The sequence below is a fragment of the Rhamphochromis sp. 'chilingali' genome (assembly GCF_963969265.1).
Source record: "Rhamphochromis sp. 'chilingali' genome assembly, chromosome: 22".
In the NCBI taxonomy this organism is placed as follows: domain Eukaryota; kingdom Metazoa; phylum Chordata; class Actinopteri; order Cichliformes; family Cichlidae; genus Rhamphochromis; species Rhamphochromis sp. 'chilingali'.
Window position 1 is genome coordinate 22,027,544 of NC_137950.1, and position 23,691 is coordinate 22,051,234.

At 41.5% G+C, this 23,691-nt stretch overlaps 1 protein-coding gene across 3 annotated transcripts; it reads left to right on the forward strand.

The window, feature by feature from the left end:
- The first annotated feature begins 2,530 nt into the window (after positions 1 to 2,530).
- Positions 2,531 to 22,142, forward strand: sec24c (SEC24 homolog C, COPII coat complex component). Of its 3 annotated transcripts, XM_080872668.1 has the most exons (25): positions 2,531 to 2,694; positions 4,664 to 4,842; positions 5,109 to 5,189; positions 6,666 to 6,792; positions 8,086 to 8,252; positions 8,349 to 9,089; positions 9,174 to 9,304; positions 10,607 to 10,675; positions 12,609 to 12,717; positions 12,884 to 13,011; positions 13,710 to 13,848; positions 13,954 to 14,069; positions 14,962 to 15,086; positions 15,190 to 15,381; positions 15,485 to 15,578; positions 16,952 to 17,068; positions 17,154 to 17,324; positions 17,476 to 17,572; positions 17,656 to 17,801; positions 18,409 to 18,547; positions 18,905 to 19,023; positions 19,352 to 19,531; positions 20,136 to 20,321; positions 20,493 to 20,582; positions 21,859 to 22,142. In XM_080872668.1, the coding sequence occupies exons 2-25, from the start codon at positions 4,683 to 4,685 to the stop codon at positions 21,997 to 21,999; spliced, it is 3,765 nt and encodes a 1,254-aa protein (XP_080728794.1). In that variant the 5' UTR covers positions 2,531 to 2,694; positions 4,664 to 4,682; the 3' UTR covers positions 22,000 to 22,142. The 3 variants fall into 3 exon arrangements, with proteins under 3 accessions (XP_080728794.1, XP_080728795.1, XP_080728796.1); XM_080872669.1 differs by lacking the exon at positions 10,607 to 10,675 and having other exon boundaries at positions 2,532 to 2,694; XM_080872670.1 differs by lacking the exon at positions 5,109 to 5,189 and having other exon boundaries at positions 2,532 to 2,694.
- The last annotated feature ends 1,549 nt before the right edge of the window (positions 22,143 to 23,691 follow it).

The window sequence follows — 23,691 nt, forward strand, 5'->3', positions numbered from 1 at the left end:
TGTATTTTATTGTAAAACTGAGACTGAATAAACTCCTCAGGAAGTTGGCATGAAACTCACCATCCTGGAGGAGATGGTCGGTGACTTCTATATTTATATTGATATCTTTATTTCGTTTTCTCTGTTATATCTCTATTTAGGGCCCGAGCACTGACAGTGCGAAGGCCCTATTGTAATTGCTCTGTTTATTATTATTATTATTATTATTTCGGCAAATGAATTGGCCGTTTGAGGGCCTAAACATGCTCGAAAACTCATGAAATTTTGCACACATGCCAGGTCTGGTGAAAAATTTTGTATTTTAATGGTTTTACATATGAGCACTGGGAAATGGCTCTACAGCGCCACCTATGCCTTGTTAAATGCAGCCCTACGACCACATCGTTTCAGCTACATGTATGAAATTTGGCACACATGTGTATCATGCCGAGTCGAACAAAAAAGTCTGTGGGCCCATTGATGCAAACCCAACAGGAAGTCCGCCATTTGGAAGAGAAGGTGACATTTTGGCTCTAATTTTGCCATTTCCATGCCTCGAACTTTTGCGAACTCCTCCTTGGGATTTGGTTGTATAAGCTTCATCTTTGGTCAGTGTCAACTACACACCTGGGCCATGTTAAATTGCGGAGCTTTTGAGTTTTCACAATACTATGAGGCCGTGGCGCCATGGCGAATTTCGATGACTCGCCATGAAAATCTTATTGCCTCTCATTTTGTCATACATTTTCTGACCTTGACCAAAGTGAACACATATGATAAGGCTCCACCCCTGAACATATTTCAACTGCCATATTTGACACCAGGGACAGCGCCACCTAGTGGGAACAGGAAATGTCATGTTTTACACTTTGGGGTACAGTATTGTGATGGGTGACACCTGCAGCCTCAAATTTCTCCAGGAAAGCCTTAAGGAGTTGGTCTTGGGTTACAGTGAAAACTGTGACTTTTCGCAAAAGGGTGTGACCCCAGCAGCATGGCGAACTTTAATGTCACGCCATGAAGAAACAAATTAGTATAACTCAATGAAATCCAGTCTGTTCAGTACCAGACTTTACAGGCATGATGTCAGACCTGCCCTGAACAGATTGATGTGCCCATTGTCGGGAATACGTACAGCGCCACCTAGTGGCAACAGGAAATGTCATGGCTTTAATTTTGTTGTACTGATTTTCACAGGTTCATCGTGGCCACCTCAAAAGCGGTGAATATCAACATCAGTCCCTCGTGATGCTTCAGTGCAAAAATTGTGACTTTAAACTGAACGGCGCACCCTGGTGGCAACGCGGTCCACCATGAAAGATGAAGTGGCTTTTGAGGGGCTTGGAAAGTATATAGAGGCTTTAAATTTAGCACACCCCTCCAAATGGATGAAGGCTTTGTTGTCATGTGATCATTTTTATTGAATAGCGCGAAATGGCTCCACAGCGCCCCCTACAAAATTTCAAAACCACAGCCCCAGCTCTGTGTTTTATGTATGAGTCTGAAACCTGGTAAGCTTATAGGAGATATCAAGATGTACAAAAAAGTCTCTTGGAGCAATATCCAAAATCCAACAGGAAGTCAGCCATTTTAAAATTAATGTGCAATTTTGGCGACATTTTCCCCTCTTTTCAGGCTTCATACTTTGACGAACTCCTCCAAGGGATTTCATCATATTGAACCATTCTCCAGTGTGTGGAATCTAAAGACCTTTGTGATGTTAAATTGCGAAGCTTTTTACGTTCAAGGAAACGGGGTGGTCATGGCGGCACGTGGAGTTTCAATCACTCGCCAAAAAGCAGTAATCTGCTGTCACTCAAAGACACAAAGTCCAATCTCTCCCAAAGGTCGCAGGCGTGATGAGACTCGAGCTCGGAAATGTTTGTTATGCCATTTGTGCATAAGGGTTAGAGCGCCACCTAGTGGAACGACTAACAAATCATGAATGAATGAGTTGAAATGTTAGCTGGTGGTTAAATGCATGAATTCCATCAATGTGACATCACATCGGATGTGCTGGTTTTAGGTGTTGGGCGTGGCTCGACACGCCGGGGGTGCGAGGGCCCTCATAACGCTGCTTGCAGCTTTAATTTTGTATTGGATTTATTGTGTGTTTTATGTATACTGCTGTGACATCTCAAGTTCCCTCTGATCTGACCTTATCTGAACAAAACTGCTCAAAAGTGACTCTTTTTTTTTTTTTTTTAGTAAGGGTTGATTACCCTGACCCCAGCAGTACCCTTCCTCCACTGGTTTTTGGTCCCCTCTGGGCCACCACAAATATCATGAAACAGCCCCTGTTTAATAACTTTTTTTAATAACTATCAATGCTTTGATTAAAAAGACTCCCATTTTACATGTTAAATAGTTGGCTGCCGATACCGTATACCAATTACACCGCTGCCTTGTCAAATTCCCGAAGAAAAGGTGAAAAAACAAACCCCAATTCTTACAATGAAACCAAAACTCTCACACAGCAGCCTGAACAGCTTCCAGCAACCACTGCTGCGCTCTCTCGGAGGAAGTCACTTTGAGGAGTCCGGATGTGGACGTGGCACAGCGCTGCAGCAGTTCCGCTGAATGTCCGCTTCTGATACCGAGAAGGGATTAGTGAGCAACACCCCGGTACGACATCGGCGTCTCAGTTTGTCGACCACCGGGCTTCAGAGTTTGCATCAAATCTAGGACAGCCTTACTATTTACATCACTTTGGAGGTAGGTTTAGGTTTTGATACGGTTTATTCTTTGCCCTCCCGGCTTCGCTGGGGATCTTGGATTTCGCTACGTTTGCTAATGCTTGGCTAATGCTAAGGCACTGCTAGCACCGCTCTGACGAAAAGCTAGGAGATTACGAGCTAACTTAGCATTTGGTCACAGCTGATGTGCTGTCATGATTCAGGCTGTGTGGTTGCTAACATTAGCATGCTGGGGTAGCTGGAGTGTGGTTAAATAAGGAACGTGTCCTGCTTTGACCCCTACTTAGAGTCAGAACAGTTACTTGTATAATAAGAGAGGCAAGTTGTTTTTGGCTCTTGGTTGACATGTTGTCCGGCTAATGTTAGCATTGCTAGCGAGCTAATTATAATGCGGCGGCATTACTACTCGCCAGATTTCACACTTTCCTCCTACAAAACAGTCTTTTCCCTACCTGGCACTTGTTTTTTTTATTCTCAAACACCCTATTTCTGTGTGAGTTTTAAAAAGTTCTCCGATGTTTGGATAAAATTACTAGCCCAAACCTTTAGCAGTGCACCTTAGAACAGATGTGGGTCACTCGGTAGGCCCGACATAGTAAAAGAACAGTTACGGTTCCAGCGATTGTGTTTCTCGCTGTGGCACCTGCACTGCTGAATTATTCAATGGCCCCGCTGGTTTAGCTCGTGTTTGTCTGTCAGACGATACTGATCACTCATGTCTTATATTTTAGGCCTGTGTCCAGGAACAAAGTGAATAAAAACACCACTCACCCACATCTGTTAGCAGGGTTAAAGTTGACATGTGATGGAGTTATGCTCATAAAGTTGGTTTTCATAATTCAGCATTTGGTTTCTTCTCACTGCTTTATTTAGTTTTTATTTTATGTTATTGACGATTTAGGATTGACTTACTTTCCATCTTCTCATTTGAGATATTTTGAGTGTGGTTTTCATCACTTTAAGTATTAGATTTTATAAGTTGTTTAGAAAAGTCATGGCAAGACAACACTGACTTTCTGTGATGCAGACAGCATGAAAAGTTGCTTACATGCATTTTATTGGCTTATTTAACCAGCTTGACAACGTCTAAAACCCATTTCTTAAATGGTTATTTTAGTTTTCTAACTATACAGTCTTTAGATATAACTAGTCATAACTATTTTTTTAATCCTTTTAGTTGTCTACAATACTTTCTCTTTAATAACTTGTAAAACCTGTACTCAGGTATTATCTGATACTATCTTTAATACCACTTTCACAGCTGCAAAAGAGTTGCATAATAATTTTGCATTTTGTGTCTTTTTAGCAATAGGTGTTCGATATTAATGTTTGTTTACTTTCTTTTGGTTGTAATCTTTTTATTTAATGTTATTTAATTTTTGTAGCACATTGTGTAAAAACTCAAAAGGCTGAGGGTGTGGCCAAGTCAAACATAAAAAGCCAATAAAGGTTTTGTCACTGAACCAGGAAATGTTAATGTCATAAGTCAGTGGGATTTAAATAATAAATAAATAATAATGTCAGACTGTAGACAGTTAGAGTTTAGAGTCCTGCAGGGCAAAGCTCTTCTGTGTCAGTTTGCCTGTTTTTTAGTTCAGGTGCTTGGTGCCAAAAACTTCATTTTGGATCCATTATGTTTTATGTGGGTGTTAAGATCTTGTTATTTTAGTTAGACTTACTGTTTAAACTGCTTTGGAAAAAACGTTTTCTTAAACATGACAGTTGTCAGTAAATGTTCTAGCAGTATGTGCAAGCACTGCTGTGGACAGATTCCCCCTGCTCTTTGAAAGAGTCTGTGTCTTTGTTTCAGAGAAACACAATACCTTCACAACAGCCTTTATCAGTACCGTCCTTATTTCAGGGGCTTTCACACTACAGGTGCCCTGGTTGTATTATTGTTCACACACACGAAGCAGGCGAAACAAGTTTAGTCCTTAACTATGACATCTAAGTAACTAACTGTATTGTTATTTCACAATTTCATCCAGATTTAGGGATGAACTGAGGATGAATGTAAACCAGCACACGCCAATGGCCTCTCCATATGGCCAGCCCCAGCCTAGTTTTGGCCAGCCTGGTTACGCTCCCCTGGATGGGAGCTATCCAGCACCCTACGCACCCTACAATGGCCCTGCGTCAGCCTATCAGCCTGGGGCTCCACCGCAAGGTAAAGTGCAGTTTGTTAAAAAATGTGCGCATGAGTGAGACATCCAGCAGTTCAGGTAGGCTGTACTTTAAGCATTCAGAGGGATATAACCTTGGAGTGTCCTACATGCCTCCTGCCATGTGAGTGATCATGTATGTGTGAGAAAAGCACAGCACCTGTGCATACTAATCTGATTCTCAACTGCCCTCTCCTTCCTTCACTTTGCTTCATGCACTTCTCTTCATCTTCTTGTATTTGCCTCCTTCCCCTCTTTTCTTCTATTTCAGGTTACTCTCCTTTCACAAGCTTTCCCTCTAAGGCTTTGGCAGCCAACCCAGTCTCTGACCTCCCCTCTCCTCTTGACTTAGGTAACCAGCTCATCTCTGTTTCTCACTCATTTCACACTTCATATGCCCTGCAATCATCAAATCCTCTCTGTACCTGCAGGTATTATTCTTCCTGCTGTGTCATTTTTCTCAGCATATAATTGAACATCTTTCTGAGACTAATGCCAGTGACGTTCAAGTACAGCAGCCAACTATACACCAACCTTTGTGTAGGCCAGAAATATAAATTATATCTCTGTTATGTGAGAGACATAAATTTAGTCTTTGAATCCACTGGTCATTACTTTTGCTTTTGATTCGCTGCCTTTTGCACACAGAAGGTTTTAACAGCAGGTGGGGAGGGGGTTTCTGCACTCAAAGCTAGAGCTCTGCATCTCAGATGACCATATTAGAAATATCCCCTCCCTTGTTGACATTGTACGTAAGAGTAGAAAAAAACTAATTGTTGGACTTAGTCGTACATATGTTGACTTGATATTTGGTCATGTTTGTTATGAGCATCCACCTTTGCAACAATAGATATTTGGCATAATAGGTTCCCTTTAAACAAACTATTAGGGTCAGATTTACAGTCTGAATGGTGAAAAAAAGTTCCTGTATGAACTTGTCTTACAAATCTGGTTGATACTCCTCAAACACAGCATTTGTTATCTTGGTTTTCTATCTGTGCAAACCCACGAGGGAAAAATATGTTTGGCTTATAATAGTGTTACCTCAGTTAGGGGTGGGCGATATAAACGATATACGATAGAAACGATATAAATTTGGCCAACGATAGAGATTTTGACTATACCGCTCTATCGCGATAGCGCATGTTGATGATGTCATCAAGCTGAATTAGTTTCAAAAATCTCTCAGTCAGAACATGGTATGTCATGTTTAGGTGGAAACTAGCGAGCTAACTTCCTGCTAACTTCTAACTCCGTTAAATTTAATAAATTCTGTTTTCATGGATGCCTGGATGTTAAACTTAATTGTTACACCTGGTAAAGCAGCAACGCTGATGATTTTATTAAAGATGAAAGAATTTAGACCGTTTTTAACTCTTAAGTGTTCGTTTGACTTTCGGACCTGAGGGGACGGAGTTTTGGACCCAGATTACTCCGCAAAGCTCCTCACTACGGCAGCCGTAATGCTCTGACAATCCATCAAAAATTTTTAACAGATTTCTGCACTCCAAAATCAGTTTGAGGTCAGTAAGCACAACCAGAATTCATACATAAGGCACACTCGATTTTTGAGAAAATTAAAGGATTTTAAGTGTGCCTTATAGTGTGGAAAATACGTTATACAGAAGACAAGAATATATCGCGATATATATCGTTACCGCACGTGCTTCAAATTATACCGTGATATGGATTTTAGACCAAATCGCCCAGCCCTAACCTCAGTTATCTCAACATACTAAGGTTCATACCAGAGTTGATTCACGATTATTTGGTAGCGAAGTTGCTTTTTGTCACTATATGTAGTAATTATTTGGCTCTTGCATTTCAGGTCCTGTCAGGGGTCCTCCTACCTCTGGACCCCCGCCTGTCTCAGCACCTCAGCAGTACAATCAGTACAGTCAGAGTCAAGGGAGCATGCAGAATGGACCCCCACCTCCTACACAGGCACCACCCAGGTAATTTGTTTTCGCCTTTGCTGTACAAGTTTATTGAAGCAGTTGACAGAATCCATTATAATACCCCAGATACTAGTACTGAGACTGTCAAAATCTGGTGCTTTCCTTACAGGAGTGACATGTAGACTACAAACCAACCAAAGCACATTTTTAGAAACAGTGATGTGTTAAGGCACTCGACAAACTGCACAGAAACTGAAATTTAAGAAAGCAGGAGGTACCTTGGTTGCCAATACTCTGCATTTCTTTTTGTGTTTATCTGCTGTTTAAAAGGCTGGATTAGGACAGGTGATGTTGAGGAACCAGGTGAGCTTGTCATGCTAGGATATTGTTATCCTGATTGGATTTGCTCCAAGATACGCTAATAATAAGCTAAAAATGTGCATTCCTTGTAAAAACATGGACAATTTTGTAATCAGGTTGTCCTAATCAGTATGTTAGTTCAGTTACAGTAAATTTGAGGATACAGACTGAAAGTTTATATTTTATTTTAAAAACATGGCCACCTTATACTGTTTAATTGATAGAAGAAGCTGTGTCAGTCAGCCCTGACCTTCTCTGTGTGCACGTGTCAGAGCAGAGTCACAGCTCAGGGAGAGGACACTGCACAGCATATCTTCACAACTCACATGGGTATGACATTTATAAATATTCAAAGGTTAGATGGTAGAGGAGGTGAGGTACATAGTGTGCAGAAGTTGTTAACTTTCTGCAGAGTCTATCACCTCCAACCTTTATGTAGCCTTCAGATTAGCTCAAGAACAGTGAATAGAGGGCTTCGTTGAATGGGTTTCCATGTCCAAGCAGTTACATCTTAGCATTACATCACAAAGCATGATACAAAGCGCCGGATGCAGTAGTGTAAAAAATGCTGGGAGACATGTTTTCTGGAGTGACGAATTACACCTGTCTCTCTGGTAATCCAGTGGATGAGTCTGGGTTTGGCAGTTGCCAGGACAACTGTACCTGTGACTGCATTGTACCAAATGTAAAGTTTGGTGAAGGGGGGATTATAGTGTGCAGTTATTTTTTCAGTTTTTTTTCAGTCACTCGGCCCCTTAGTTCCCGTGAAAGAAACTCCTAAAGCTTCGGCATATCAAGCCATTTTGAACAACTTCATGCTCCCAACTCTGTGGGAACAGTTTGGGAATGGCCCCTTCCTGTTGACTGGCCTCCACAGAGTCCTCACTTCAACTTGATAGAACACCTTTGGGATGAATTAGAGTGGAGAATGCAAGCTAACATCAGTGTCTCCTAGTGCAATCAACTACTGAAAGAGCTTTGTGTTTTCAGACCTGCTGTCTCTCAGCCGTACAACCAGGGTGCTATGAACCTATCGGGGCCGCACCCTTCTTATCCCCAACACTATGGACCCCCATCCACAATGCAGCAGGTTACCAACCAGATGACGGGGATGCAGATCACCTCTGGACCACCAACCGCTGCTGGGCCAGGATATGGTAATTTGAATAGATTTGTTTTTCAGTTTAATGCATGCAGTCTTTTATTCTCTTTATGATATTTAAAGATTGTATTGTCTTTCGCTCTCTATTCAGCTCCACCTCACAGCTCCCAGCCTCCTGTCAGCACTGGGTACTCGGCCGCACCCCAGGCCTCCTACACCCAAGCCCCACCCCCTGTGTCCTCTGCTCCCACCCAGCCGCCACCTCCCAGCGGCCCCGCAGCTCCTCAGCAATATTATAGCGGCCCACCGCCTTCTTCTCAACAGCCATTCAATTCCTCTCTTCCCCCTACCTCTCAGCAGCAGCAGCAGTTCACCTCTTCTGTACCTCCACATCCTCCTCCTCAGCAAACCTTACCTCCATCCTCCTACTCGGGTCCGGTGCCTACACAAAGTCAACCTCCTGTTCCCCCAGTGTCCCAGGCACAGCAGTCCTTCCCTACACCCCAGCCCCCTTTCTCTTCAGCACCTCCACCTGTCAGTCAATCTTCCTTTGCCACTGGCCCTCCGCCTTCTGCCCCAGGCTCGTTTCCACCTCAAGGCCCCCCTCCTAGCTCTCAGCCTGGTTCTTTTCCTCCTCCTGGCCCCCCTCTAACCTCAGCCCCCTCTTGCCAGTACCCAGGTCCCATGCCACCCCAGCAGCAACCCCCTCCATCTCAGCCATCCCCCTATCACTCAGGGCACCATCCTCCTAGACCTCAAATGCCTCCCACTTCCATGGCTCAGAGCAATCACCTGCCTCCAGGACCCCAGGGCCCGGCAGGTCCTCCTGGGCCACTACAGCAGCCTCCATCTCAACCTGGGATGCAGACAGGATACCCTCCTCAGCAGAATGGTTAGGAGACGGCTGTTAAAGTAAAATCAAAAAGGCTTATCATTCGTTTTCTTTGTATCTCAGCTGTTTTGCTGTTTTCTGCAGGTGCTTTTGGGCAGGTGAGAGGCCCTCAGCCTGGGTATTCAGGCCCTTACCCTGGGCAACCAAACTATGGAGCACCAGCTCCTGCTCCACCTGCACAGAAAAGACTTGACCCAGATGCCATTCCTAGCCCGGTGAGCTGACACAAATACATATACTGTTTAATTCTCAATTGTTTTGGTTTGCCACACAAAACCAATTCTTAAATCTCCAACTTTTAGAATCTGTATTTGGTTGTAATGATGTACTGAGCTGCATTATATTGCGAGGCTTTCTCAATGTTCAACCCTCAGGGGAAATAAATAAATGTAACAACTAGGCCATCTCAAATTCATGGCCCAGGCTACATCCGGGCCTTTGCAAGTTTCGACCCACATATGGGTTTAGATTCTTTTTTTCTAAAATTTCACTCTTGGTTCTGATCCACACTTCATATGCAACAGTCCTATGAAATTAAGTTTCAGATTTTTAGTCTTTGTTCCTTATTAGATCTTATCTTTTATCTTTCATCTGGTTGAATTAAAAAGTTGTGTGGAAAAATCTCTTCACATGATGGATCGTAAACAAAAATAATGAATATTTATGATGCAATTTAGTTCAAATCTTTGCCCATCTGTCTTTAAACATTTTACCAAAGTAGCGTTAGCAAGGAAGGTGGAACAAGTTTCTCAGTGTTAGAATTGTTGCATATTAACACATTAATACAGCGTAGTTAAGTATAACATCACTTTTAACTATGATGTTCATATAATCTATAAAAGATTTCCCTTAAAAGTGGAATTTATGCGAAATCTGATGGTATTGCACTTGATTTTATAGGCCTAAGTGGACACTGAGTGTGAATGATTTTTGCATGCTGCACCTAGAGCTGTGTGATAATTCTGTTATTATGTGTTCTCCTTACAACTGTTATTTAGATTAATTTAATTTATTATAAAAGATTCAGAGTTTAGTTCAGTAATAAGAATTAAAATATCTCAGCAGTTTATTCCTAGAGTAAGTTTTTGAAGTGGGACCATTTTTACACCTGACAGCATCTCTCTCGGTCTAGAAAAAAGATGGCAAGTTGGTAAATAATGTGATAAATGCATGTGTGTTTACTCAACATGGTCATAAATTTGGATTTCATTGTAAATGTATTATTTTCATACTGCAAAGCTCTAGAATGGAAGAAATCTAACCTTTTTTAACTATGTAACCTCAGATTCTAAGCATGTTTGCTACCACTAGTTAGTTTAAACTTATTTCCACTTGAGCTTACAATATTACTAATAACTAATCAATAATACTGATGTGTTTCTGTCTACATAAAAGCAATGCTACCTGCTGCTGAGCTCAGTCTTGCTGATCTTTCTCCTCTCACACTCCTTTTTATCTTTTACTCTTTGTATTTACTTGTTTTGCACAATTTGCTGGACAAACATTTGAATGTAAAGCAAGCGTCTGACATGCCGGCTGTGCAGAAACCGAGACATAGAATAGATCCAGACGCTATCCCAAGCCCAGTAAGTTTCCTGTGTGCCTTTTCCTCTGCTTCATCCTCTTCTTTGTGCCTGACTGCAGTAACCCACTGCCTCCTCCTCCTGTCTTTTTCCTCTACTCCCTTAAAGTTAGCGATCATGACAGTTTTTTAAAAATTTATGTTATGATCCAGTTGTTGTGTCACAGATACATTTTGATATGCCGATATCTGATATGTTTTTAGCAGAAATGCCCAGATGAAATTGTCACAGCCCAAACAAGACACAACAAAGACGTAATATTTCAAGGGAAAGTTTAACATTGTAGAAAATGTTTCTTTGTGTTTTCTTGTTAAGAACTGGATGAGAAGATTGTTACGAGGGCTGTTCGATATAACGATATGTATCGGATGACGATTTAAAACATCTATCATTTTACGCTATCGTTTGTTTCGTGGTGTCGCAAAATAAACTGTTTACGGCAATATTTTTTCATCGTTTTGATGGCCACTGTAGCGGCTATATTAATTTCTTAAAGTTCTCTCTTTCTCTTATATTTTATATAACCACACTACGGACGGACAAGCACCTGTTTTTATGTGTTGTCATTAGCAACAACGACGGTAAAACCATCGCGTGTCCACTTGTTTATTTTCCACATAAACCTTTCACAATAGCTCAAGATCCTGTTGAGACTTTTCAAAATAAACTGAATTACGTGAAAGAGTATGCAGAGTCTTTACGGATGAGAAGCAAAAAAGAGTCGTCAGGTGCTAAAAAAATAAACCTTCGACTCAAATGTTAGAACAGGCTTTTCCCCGCAGCACGCTGTGTAATAAATACTCACAAAGAAAACAGCGGCCTTTACAACTTGTGTCTAAAAATGTATAGTTTCATGCATCGGTTACAACACTCGACTCAGGTACATGACGCCCAGCTGGAAACACTTCACGCAAGTCGAGCTGCCCGAGATTCACAGAATTTTCAGAAAATGTAAAATTTTTGTGATTTATATCGTTATGGGGACGATAGATGTCTTATATCGGGATATGAGATTTTGGTCATATCGCACAGCCCAAATTGTTACCATTCTCAATCTGGACAGTAGGTGTGAAACCAGTACATTTATCCTGCTAATCCTTTAACATAGCACAAATACATGAAATAATGATGAGTGTGAGTGTATTAGTTCCATACCATGACCTTTAGAGCTCCTTAAGTAAAATGTTATTCTTTGTATAATTCATTCAAAAACTGAATGGTGAATATGAGGCACATCTGTGCCATGACCCTTTAATCTTTAATGGTTTCCTGTCTGACTGATTTTTGTGGGATCTTTTCATCCAGTTTGCAACAATAAAGAAAAAAAAAAGCATTTTCTAAAGTCTCAAGCTGTCTCAAGTTTTCAAGAGACTGTCAGGAAAAATGACTAAGATGTAGTGCAACTTTTTGTGAAACTCAGATTACACATTAACAGCCTGTACACAAGGTCGTATAACCATTGCCCACCTCACTGTTTGTGTTTTTGGTCAGGATTTTGAGGCAGCTGGTTCTTAAGAGAACTTCTGTCTTTCAAAGTAAACTTTATACACCCACACAACGCCTATAATCCTTTTCCAAGCCCTGCATGCTAGCCTGGATTGGATTTACCATCAAGTCTCTTGCATTTAAGGCATGCCTTGATAAATCCTTCCCGGTTCCCGGGATTTAATTTTTTGTTTTAAATTCTGACAGAATGGCTTCAGCATGAATTGACTTTGTTTTTGTCCACTGATCAACACAGGGTATAGTTGTGTGTTAGTGGCTGCAAATCTCTGTGTGGGGGAGTTGTATACAAGTCTTTTCCTGCATGAGTGGTTTTCATGTGCCTCTTTTAATTTTTGTGAGACTCGGGGATAGTGTGTCCTATAAATGTCTTATATTGATGCTGTGATCATGTATGAACGTGGGCCACCTTTTGTCTCCCCCTCTTTATTAGATCCAGGTAATAGAGGATGACAAGGCTAAAACTACCGAGCCATTCACCACAGGGGTCAGGGGTCAAGCCCCACCACTGGTCACCACCAACTTCCAGGTTCAAGACCAAGGTTGTTCTTCTTTTTTTTTTTTGTCCTCTCTGGTTTTCTCAGCCACAATTATCCTGGAGTTCACTTCATTTGTCCAAATAGTTAACAAGATAACACTAAACTCATTCTTGAAAATAATTTTTACATTTAGCATTGATAATAATGGAGCAACTGTGCTTGTGTTTAGGGAATGCCAGTCCCAGGTTTATTCGTTGTACAGCCTACAACATGCCTTGCACAGCTGATATGGCAAAGCAGTCTCAGGTGCCATTGGCTGCTGTCATCAAGCCCCTCGCCACGCTGCCACCTGATGAGGTGAGTGATTCCTTTGCTCTGGCGCTCTCTCATATCTCTTTTGTGTTGTGAATTCTGTAAGTTACGATTAGACAGGGGTTTTTTTTTCTCATTTGGAAATGCAGTATTGTATTAGGAAGAAAATCTTCTGCCTAGAGATTGAACTTTAAAAAAAAAAAAAAAAAGGCAAACAAGCTCTGAATGCAAAAATATATCTTTGAAAATGCTGAATGTCTTTGAAAATTAATATTCTATTGTTTATTTGTCCCATTAACAAGCTTCTTTTGCATTTCATTGTCTTCATCTCATCGGTATCTGCGGCTGCATCTTCTGCTGCAACAGTGGAACAGTTATTACTCGGAGCCAGATTTGATAAAAGATTATTTTTCAGGAAAAAGCCTAATATGTAGATAGTATCAGAGGATGCACGTAATGTCAGTGGGATAATCTCTTCAAATCAAAGGTGGGAGTGGCTGCATGACCCTGTTTCATGCTGTCATCACGCCTAATATATATCCATTTGGATTGGACTTTCATGTTGTGTCATCTGGGTATGAAAAACAGCTGTAGGGCATGACTTATTTATTTTTAACTGATAACAGTTTGGTACATATTGCGTCTCGGTTGAGTAATTGTGTCCACATTAGGGTGTTTGAATCCTTTTTCTCGTCCTGGTGAAGTTTAGTTTCATCTTACTCTTTTCGCGAATATCTCCTCAGGCCCCTCCACTCGTGGTGGACCACGGCGAGAGCGGTCCGATCCGCTGCAACCGTTGCAAGGCCTACATGTGTCCATACATGCAGTTCATAGAGGGAGGTCGCCGCTTCCAGTGTGGTTTCTGCAGCTGTGTCACAGAGGGTGAGCACATGTGTCCATAGTGATATGTGAAAAGATGCAGCGTTTGAGAGACTATAAATGGTACCCTGATGTGCGTTGATATCATTTCTGCTTTTCCCCCCACAGTGCCTCCACATTACTTCCAGCATCTGGACCACACTGGTAAGAGGGTGGACTGCTACGACCGGCCAGAGCTTTCACTGGGCAGTTATGAATTCCTTGCAACTGTTGACTACTGTAAGGTAAGACCCACGATTGAAAGCTCCATGAGGGGAAAAAAGTCTTACTGTGGGGTTTTCATGCTTTAAAGTACCTCATAAGTCTGCAGCTGACTATTTACCATGTATCAATCATCATTTTTTAAAATTAATTTTATGGTTTAATAATAAGTGATTAATTCTCACTAAAACGTCTCTATCTCAGTATGATTAAATTATTAATGGGCCTTGGTGGATACGATATTAATGGGATGGGATCTTTAAAAAATATATATCACCAATGACAGTGGCTGATACTTACTCATACCATCATAGCGCTTATCTTATTTTGTATTTATTTTTAAATTTTCAATTATTTACCTTTTTAATATGGTGATATTAACAAAGAAACTGGATCTATTATGAGTCTTGTCTTAGTAAATATCATAATTCCTCTTATTTAACAAGATTAGAAACATATTGACTTAATAGAAGCTTTTAACACTTGCTTTGCTATTTAGTTTTTGTAGTTATTATTTAGTAATTATTTGGATAAATACATTAGAAACTTTTCTTCATTTGGTTAGATGTTGTTGATAAAGTATGAGGTTCTCTTTTTGTTATCTTGGCTGAACTTAAAAATGTGCAGTGGCTAAAGAAAAAGCCTGCACTAGATTTAGTATTTTTGAGCAAAAAATGTGAGTGAAGCACAACGATCACCATCAGACGGCAGCTCTAGTTTTCTTTAACCCAAGTAAGGGATTCCAGATGTGACATGCTTGATCAGGCTAGGACTGAGGACATGTAAAGTGGAAAGAATCTGAAAAAAAAATATGTTGTTTAAGTCTTGGTACTAAAGTCCGAGACCACATCCAATTAAACAACGAGTAATTCCTGAATGTACCTGTGTATCTATTTATGGCTTGTCTGTTTACAGAATAACAAGCTCCCTCCGCCTCCAGCCTTCATCTTCCTTATTGATGTGTCCTACAATGCTGTGAAGAGCGGCATGGTCAACATTGTCTGCCAGGAACTCAAGACCCTACTAGACTGCCTCCCCAGGTACTCAAGCACACACCTGAATGAAGAAAAGTACTGTCAGATTTGTAGCTCATCTCAGGGAATGTGGTTTTGATTTATTTATGTATTTATTTTTTTGATTCAGGGAGAATCCCGAAGTGGAATCTGCAGTGCGAGTGGGTTTTGTCACCTACAACAAGGTTTTGCACTTCTACAACGTCAAGTCGAGCTTGGCCCAGCCCCAGATGATGGTGGTGTCAGACGTGTCAGACATGTTTGTACCCCTGCTTGACGGGTTCCTGGTGAATGTAAATGAAAGCAGACAAGTTATCGAGAGGTGAGCAGCTATAAAGTGGACATTGACACTTGGACAAATACATGAATAGACAGACGGTCAGACACATTGATCTGGGTTAATTACTTGCTGCTTGTTTTTCCAGTTTGCTGGACCAGATCCCAGAGATGTTTGCAGATACCAGGGAGACGGAGACGGTGTTTGGACCCGTCATCCAAGCGGGACTGGAGGCACTAAAGGTAAACGCCTGTCGTGTTTTGTGTCCAGGTCCAGAAATCTTAGAGACTTCTTGAAGATGAACATAAAAGTTAACTTTCAACCTTTGAAAACCTTTAAAATGTCCATTTTTTCTCACTTGGTACCAAACTGCTTATGTTATTAATGTAAATAATAAATAACCTTTTAATGAAATTTGCTTTTGCTGCCAAATAGTAACCCTCTGGGGTCCCGGGTATAATTGGCTGCTTTTTACTGCTTTTGATTTGACGTCTATCTTTCACCTTTAAAAGCAGTTTACCTTGCCTTGTTTGGTATCATTCTTTTCAGCACAACCTCACATGTCTGAATTTCCAGTTATATTTTCATTTTCACTTACTGTATTAACACAATTGATCAAAAAGTAGAAAAAAGTTATATTTTTCTGTAAAAACCACAAACATATTTAGCTAATTTCCCTTCTGTGGGACTAATAAAGGTTATCTTATCGAATCATTTTAATAACTTTAAATGCAAATATAAATTGTACATTTTAAAAATCTATGCACGACTTTGGCAAACAACAAAATTATTTGCAACTATTTACATAAAAATGCAGCCAAGGCCTCAGGCGTGTTTTATATAACCTCTTATAGGAGAACACCACAGGCCTTAAAGCAGGAGGTGTTTCTTTCGCTCGCTGTGTCATTGGTAAAACTTATAAAAATGCCACATGTGGCCATATAGTTTTTTGAAAAGTCGATATGGTACATTTTTCCACCAATAGCAAGAGGGTGTTTTTTGTCTGTCCTCTTTTTTTAGAGTGCTTGCTAGCACTGAAATGCAGTTTTTAAAAAAAATAAAAAAATTTCCCACCAGTGAACACGACGACAGTATTCAGGAAAAAACATTGTGTATATTTTTTATCATAACTCTGGTTCTATGTGGTCTATCGACACAATTTAAAAACTGCTATGTATTTTGAAGTCGGTACTTTCAACACAAGTTGAAATGGAGACTGTATCTTGTTGCCGTGTCTTCTTAAATTGGTCATGTGATTTGGACGCCCCGTCGCGTACGTTGATCCCAGAGGGTTAAAGCTACAACGATGGGCAGCTCTGAAACAAAACATTTGTTTATATTTAATTTTTGACTAAATCGATCTTAAAAGAGGGGCCTGTTACACTTATTTTCAGTTCCATATTTTTATTTTTGGACTCTTCTAGAGTAGCTTTGTGTTCACTGTTCAAAATAAACCCTGTTTATCTTATACTGCAGCTTTGTGGAGCCCTTTAGCTTATGCACTTTTTGAAACATTTTCCTAATGACAGCTTCTGACACAGAAAAGCAGTAGGTGGTGCTCCAGTGCCATTTATTTGAGTCACAGTCTGATGACCTGTGTCTTCTCTCCCCACAGGCTGCTGACTGTGCTGGGAAGCTGTTTGTGTTTCACACCTCTTTGCCCATCGCGGAAGCCCCAGGAAAACTAAAAAACAGAGAAGACAAAAAACTGATTGGAACAGACAAGGAGAAGGTAGCATGAGACATGACTTCATATTGTAGCAGGTCAACTTCTTGTGTTATTTCGCTCACTCTCTTTCCTTTCTTGTCGTCCACAGTCGCTATTTCAGCCTCAGGTGGGTTTCTACAGCTCTCTGGCTAAGGAGTGTGTAGCCCAGGGCTGTTGTGTGGATCTTTTCCTCTTCCCCAACCAGTATGTGGATGTTGCCACATTAGCTGTGGTTCCCGTCTCCACTGGAGGTTCAGTCTATAAATACACCTACTTCCAGGTGAGCAAAAGTCATTCTGCTCCTTCTTCAGTGTCACTCCAATAGATAGCATGAGAGTTTTGTTTCAATGTTCTACATCCAGCCACTTTGAAGAAAACATTGTGAGTCAGCACCAGCTGGATTGTATAACTATGTGCTTTCTTTATTGCAGGCCCAGTCGGATCAGGAGCGATTCTTAAACGACCTCAGACGAGACGTTCAGAAACTAGTTGGGTTTGATGCTGTTATGAGGGTGCGAACCAGCACAGGTGAGACTTCAGCACTTCAAAACCAACAAAAAAGGGCTATAGATGTAGCATGTAACAGCTGACTTTAATTTCCCTCCCCTCAGGCATCCGAGCAACGGACTTCTTCGGCTCCTTTTATATGAGTAACACCACAGATGTGGAGCTGGCAGGTCTCGACTGTGACAAGGCCATCACTGTTGAGTTCAAACACGATGACAAGCTCAGCGAGGAGACGGGGGCACTCATGCAGGTGTGCATGCTTGTAACTAAATCCTCAAAGGAGAGTGTAAACAAACCAGGCTTTTCAAAGGGTTTAAAGTTCTTACAAATGGCAGCAACGATGATTTAGTAAAGCATCTGGCATCACACTGTGTTTATGTCAGATGGATAGAGTTCTCCTCTGCAGATATTTTATTTAAAAAGGGGCGAGTACAGTTCGCTTGCTCTCCTGTGAGTTATCTCAGTGAACTCCAGGATAAATGTCATGCACTGCAGCTGTCGGCAGCAGTCTTTGTTCTGTTCTGCAGCCTTGGTGAGCTCTCATTGAACCAGTTCTCCACCTGCTACAGGTGGTACTGGTTAACGTCGCCCTCAAACTCAAAGTGGATCTGCAGAATAGAACAAGGGCTTGTCCTCTAGATCAAGGATAGGAAAGACTGAGGCTAGCTGTTTAGAAATGAATGTTCAGATAAAGGTAATATAGAAAGTTGCCAAATATACTCGTTTGATGTGGAGGACTGGTGATTGTGGTTACGTTTAAGTGGTTTCAAGAAGAGGCAACGTAAGTCGCACAGCATTGCTGAAGTATGAAAAGTTTTGTGTCTCTGTTCATTCTAATAAAACCTGTTTCCTCGCAGTGTGCCGTGCTGTACACCAGCTGCAGCGGCCAGAGACGTCTCCGCGTCCACAACATGGCCGTGAACTGCTGCTCTCAGCTGGCTGACCTGTACCGCAACTGTGAGACAGACACAATCATCAACTACTTCTCCAAATACGGTGAGTTTTTGTGCTGTGGAGGAGTGTGAACTCCTTAAATGCTCTCTCTCTCTCCCTCCAGTGTTCTCTAACGAGGTGTGAGTGGAGAATTGAATGAATAACATTTTCTAAAAATAATACCAAACAGTGCTGAGCTGCTCCTGCGGAGCTGCAAATTGCCTAACAGTAGTAAGCTGTAGCTCCTCTTGAGAGCTTGCTGTTATCAACAACTTTCTAAGGTCACTGACTGAAGGGAAGCAAAGACGGTAAATGTTAGATATCTGAGAGAAAAGTGGTTGCAGTTAATTTCATTTAGATGTCAGTGTAATGCACCATAGCAGGTGATACATGAGTGCGTGTGTTTTTGGTTTCTTCCAGCTTTCCGTGGCGTTCTCAGCAACCCCACTAAGGCAGTGAGAGAAACTCTTGTGAACCAGTGTGCTCAGATTCTGGCGTGCTACAGGAAGAACTGTGCAAGTCCCTCATCTGCTGGTCAGGTACTGTGAAAGCATCCACATCCACACACGGTTCACAGAGAGACTCAGAACTGAATGTTTAAAAGCTGCACTGCACTCAAACGAAACACAAGATGATGATTGTAATCACTGTTTTCATGACGCTTTTATGGATAAAACAACAGATGAATAATGGAAGCTAAAATACAAATGAATCAAATGAATCCCTTTCCTCGCTATAATCTATATCCGTTTCATATCAAACCCACAAAAACCTGCCTTTCTCATAAACTGATTCAGCATATTTACTCGTCATTAGGCGTTTGAATTGATGACAGTGGGTTTTTGTTTTGTTTTCTTCGTTCCCCAGTTGATTCTCCCAGAGTGTATGAAGTTGCTCCCAGTATATCTGAACTGCGTGCTGAAGAGTGATGTGCTGCTACCTGGAGCCGACGTTTCATTGGATGACCGAGCTTACCTTAGACAGCTGATCAGCTGCATGGATGTTGCAGAGAGTCACGTCTTCTTCTACCCCCGCCTGCTGCCAGTGGTGAGACCGCAGACAAAGGCCCCCAAAAATCTAATCTGTTCACGTTCTCGGCTGGATGCTTTGGCCACAAAAGTCTAAAACTGGGGGTAACACTAGAAATAAGTTCATATATGATATGGCCACTCTGATGCTGCTCACTTGGTCAGTGCAACAGCCTGTTTTATGAAGCCAAATGCAAACAAATGAATACAGTGATGCTCTCAAAGAGCACACAGTGAAATTGCTTTGTGTTTTTTGACTATATTGGCTTTGATATCTGTCTGGTATCATTCGTTTAAATATTAAAATTTTAGTGAGGTTTATGGCTAAATAGTGTATGAATACAGGATTCAGATCATCAGAAAAACCCAAATTCTGTAACATGTGACCACTCTGAGGTAGCTGTGGCTCAGGACGTAAAGTTTTGAGGTGTTCTTGGCAAGATGCTGAACACTGCATCCTTGGTGGTGTGTGATATGTTAAAAAGCCCCAGAAATACAATTCAAATGAAATTATTTCTGTTTGTTGTTAAAATGTAAGCTAGCTTGAACTAAATCTACCACCTGATCAGCAGGCTGAAATGCCAGCAGACAGTAGCATCTAATTTTTTTTGTTCATCTTCCAGATGAAATTGGAAAGCGGTTCGTTGCCAGTGGCAGTGAGGGACTCTGAGGAGAGGTTGTCAAAAGGAGGAGTTTACCTGCTGGAGACCGGGCTCCACCTTTTCCTGTGGGTGGGAGCCAGCGTTCAGCAGGAGCTGCTGCTTAACATCTTTGGCACGCCGAGCTTCAGCCAGATCGACTCAAACGTGGTATTGAAGAGAGTTCTAATGAAAGGCTAACAAAATCAGTCATCCTGAATGTTTAATGTGAATTTTACCACAACATAAACAGTTTTATAATAGTGATATTACAGTTGTTTCCTGTATTGTAATGGTTTAAAGTATAATATATTTTCTGAATGTTTCTGCTTTTTGTTTCAGACAAGTCTGCCTGTTCTTGACAACCCCATCTCTCAGGCTCTCAGAGAGCTTATTTATTCTTTCAGAGCACAGCGATCACGATACATGAAGGCAAGTTTTCTCTTCCTTCTTTTACCCCATAATGTTTCTGAAAAGGAGCCTCTTATGGTTTGGGCAGCTTTGCATGATTCATAGTTCAAAATAATCCTTATCTCGCTTATACTGGCTCTTAGTGCTACCCCACAGGCCATTTTTAACTCCTCTCCTTTTAAGCCTGCTTTTCCCTGATTGGCTGCTGCTCCTAAACAGAAGGTTTGAAAAGCAGCTGAGTGGAGTTTTCTGTGATGCGTGACTGAGAAGACTGTTTAAGGATACCATCTTTGTGGCATCATTCAGGTCCAAAAACATAAAACAAACTGTCTAAACTGAGAATTTAAGGCAGCTTGAAACCTGAGCTTTTGGTCAACAGGAGTTATTTTTACATCTGCTGACCTCATTATTGGAAACTCTGGCCATGTTAATATGAGAATCCACCACTGCAACAATGTCTACATGACAGACAATAAGAAAATGTGCAACAGGTGCACTTTAAACAATTTGCATGCTACCTCTGTTGAGAAATAGATTTTTCATCTTCTTCTTCAAGTTGCCCCCATCTCACCCTATCCCTATTATCCTCCTCTGTCACACCACCGCTCTGCAGCTCCTCTACTGCATCCATTAATGTCCTCTGTGGTTTTCCACTTTTCTTCTTGCCCAACAGCACCAGTATATTCACCATCTTTCCTCTGTACATGTTAAATCCATCACAGCCTTGCCTCAAACTTTGTCTCCAAAATGCTCAACCTGAACTGTCTCGAGACCATCTCGTAAACCTTTCTTGTCGCTCTTTGTGCTATCCTTTTGTCACAAATCACTCCCAACCCTCGTCTCCACTCACTCCACCCTGCACGCACTCTCTTCTTCAGTTCTTTTGTGCACTGTCTGCTGCTTTGGGCGGGTCAGTCCAGTTATTTAGGTGGATAAATGTCTTTTTCTAACTTCTGTAACGCAGACTTCCCGATACGTGTATCTAACCTAGTGTTTGGTCCTAATTGGAAAGTTAGGAGATAAACAAAGAATTAAAAGGCAGCTATTTTTAATAATTGATGAAACATTTAAGTGAATATTAAAACGGAAAATCTCAAACTCAATTTTTTTTAATTTCATGATGTAAGTTTTAGGAGATGCTTTGATTTTTTTTTTTTTTAATACACTTTTATGTTTGTCTTGTTGCAATAATTGTGAGCTGGATGCTCAATACGTTATTTAATTGTATTTTTTATGGGCACATTTTGTATCAAGTCTGCCTCCTCTTTCTCACACACCTTTCTCTGTCATTTTGCAGCTGATGGTGGTGAAGCAGGAAGACAGGGCCGAGCTGATATTCAGACACTTCCTGGTCGAAGACAAGAGCGCCAGCGGGGGAGCGTCATACGTAGACTTCCTGTGTCACATGCACAAGGAGATCCGCCAGCTTCTCAGCTAGGCCCCCCCCACCGCAAATTCCCACCTTCACCTGTATGAGCCCCCACCACTACCACCACCACCACCACACAGATCCATCCCAGTCACCTTTCCATGTGAAAGAAAGCGCTTGATCTTTTTTCCTTTCCTTTTTTTTTTTTTAAACCTAATAAACTAAAGCTCCCCTTACTGTCTGTCAGCTGAGCACCAGAGACCAGCTGGTAGATCACATGTGTGCGTGACAGTGCGAGTGTGTATCTGTGTGTGAGTGAGAGAGAGAGACATAGGGGGGATCTGATGTTAATAAAGCTTTACTCTGCCTCAAATCTGCTGCTCCACAGCAGCAGGAGCGAAATAACTTATGAGGGAGAGTAATGTACATACAAAAATGAACAATTACGTATGCAACAGACTGACGGAGAAGGCGGATGCCGGCTGTAGTTGGTGTAATGTCTGTATTAAAAGCACTGAAAGGCTGTTTGGGTGCATGAATGACTCTTGGATAGAAAACACTTTTTATATGACTAAATCCCATTACAGTAAAGGACATAGGGAATTGAATAAATGCTGTTCTTTCTGTCTCTCATCCACTATAATCATGGCCTTAGTACCCCCTTCCTCCCCTTCTGTTCCCATGCTGCTCCAATCATCCGTAATGTGTGAGTGTGTGTTTCCAGATGTGAGAGGATTAGTGACCCATTGCCCAGTTTTGTTTTTTAAATCTCCTGCTGTGTCTCCAGGTGCGAGCATCTGACTTTAAGCCCTAGATTAACAACTCAAACTGGAGTCTGATGTGATCTTACCAACAGTAAGCACTGAAAATAAAGGTGCATGTAATTTCTGTGACTGCTGAATCGCTACAGTAATCGGCAATTCAGATTGGTTTCAATCAGCGTCAGTTGAGTTTCGCTCACCGGGGCGAGCATCTGTCTCTCGAGACTGTCATGAGAGGAAGCTCTCATTATTTCCAGGTCTATGCAGCACTGAGAAAAGCCAGAGACAAACTGAAGGGGAAATGAATGAGGCGTGTGAATCTATTATTTTAAGCGTCACAGTGAGGGGAAACGTGCTCCCGATCGCTTTGTTTGTTGGGCGATTGTTGAAGGCGAGTAGTGCTGCAGACTTTATATTAACAGAAGGCGTTGATGTCCGGGTCTGTCTGAAAGCAGGCAGGGATGAGCACAGAGCGGCAGCAGACGTGTGAACACCAGTGAATGTTTGCAAAGTTTTGGGTTGCCTCCACACTGAGAAGTTGACAAGCTGTTCAGTGTGTAAATAAAATATATAATCTGTACAGAATTAATAGAAAAATAACGATTTTAAAGGCCTGCCTGAACGGCTGTGGTTTGTTGATGGTTGATTTGTGTCACAAATAGCCTAAATATAAAATCATGGCTTTTACTGAGGAGAGGAAGACGTGGCTTTTCTCTTTTTTTTTTTTTTTTTTTTTTTTCTTTTTCTTTTCTCGATATGTCTGCGTGAATGTGAGGTGTGCGATTGTGTGAATGTGGGGTCGGTCCTGGTGAATTTCTCCTGAGGAACAGAGGGATCAGCCAACACACACACACACACACACACCACCCGTGAGGTTAAACTTGGTCTTCATTTATCACTTTGTTCCTTTTATAACGACGTGACTTTGTGCTCTGTGTGTGTGTGCAGCCCTCTGTTCCGTCTTTATGTTCACTGACTTCGATTGACCCGCCGTCTTGAC

What these genes read in the sequence shown, in the direction of transcription:
- sec24c (XM_080872668.1), top strand. Translation starts at nt 4,683, where the DNA reads ATGAATGTAAACCAGCACACGCCAATGGCCTCTCCATATGGCCAGCCC. An exon ending in GCCTGGGGCTCCACCGCAAG is followed by an intron (nt 4,843 to 5,108) that starts GTAAAGTGCAGT and finishes CTTCTATTTCAG; the next exon opens with GTTACTCTCCTTTCACAAGC. An exon ending in CCTACACAGGCACCACCCAG is followed by an intron (nt 6,793 to 8,085) that starts GTAATTTGTTTT and finishes TTGTGTTTTCAG; the next exon opens with ACCTGCTGTCTCTCAGCCGT.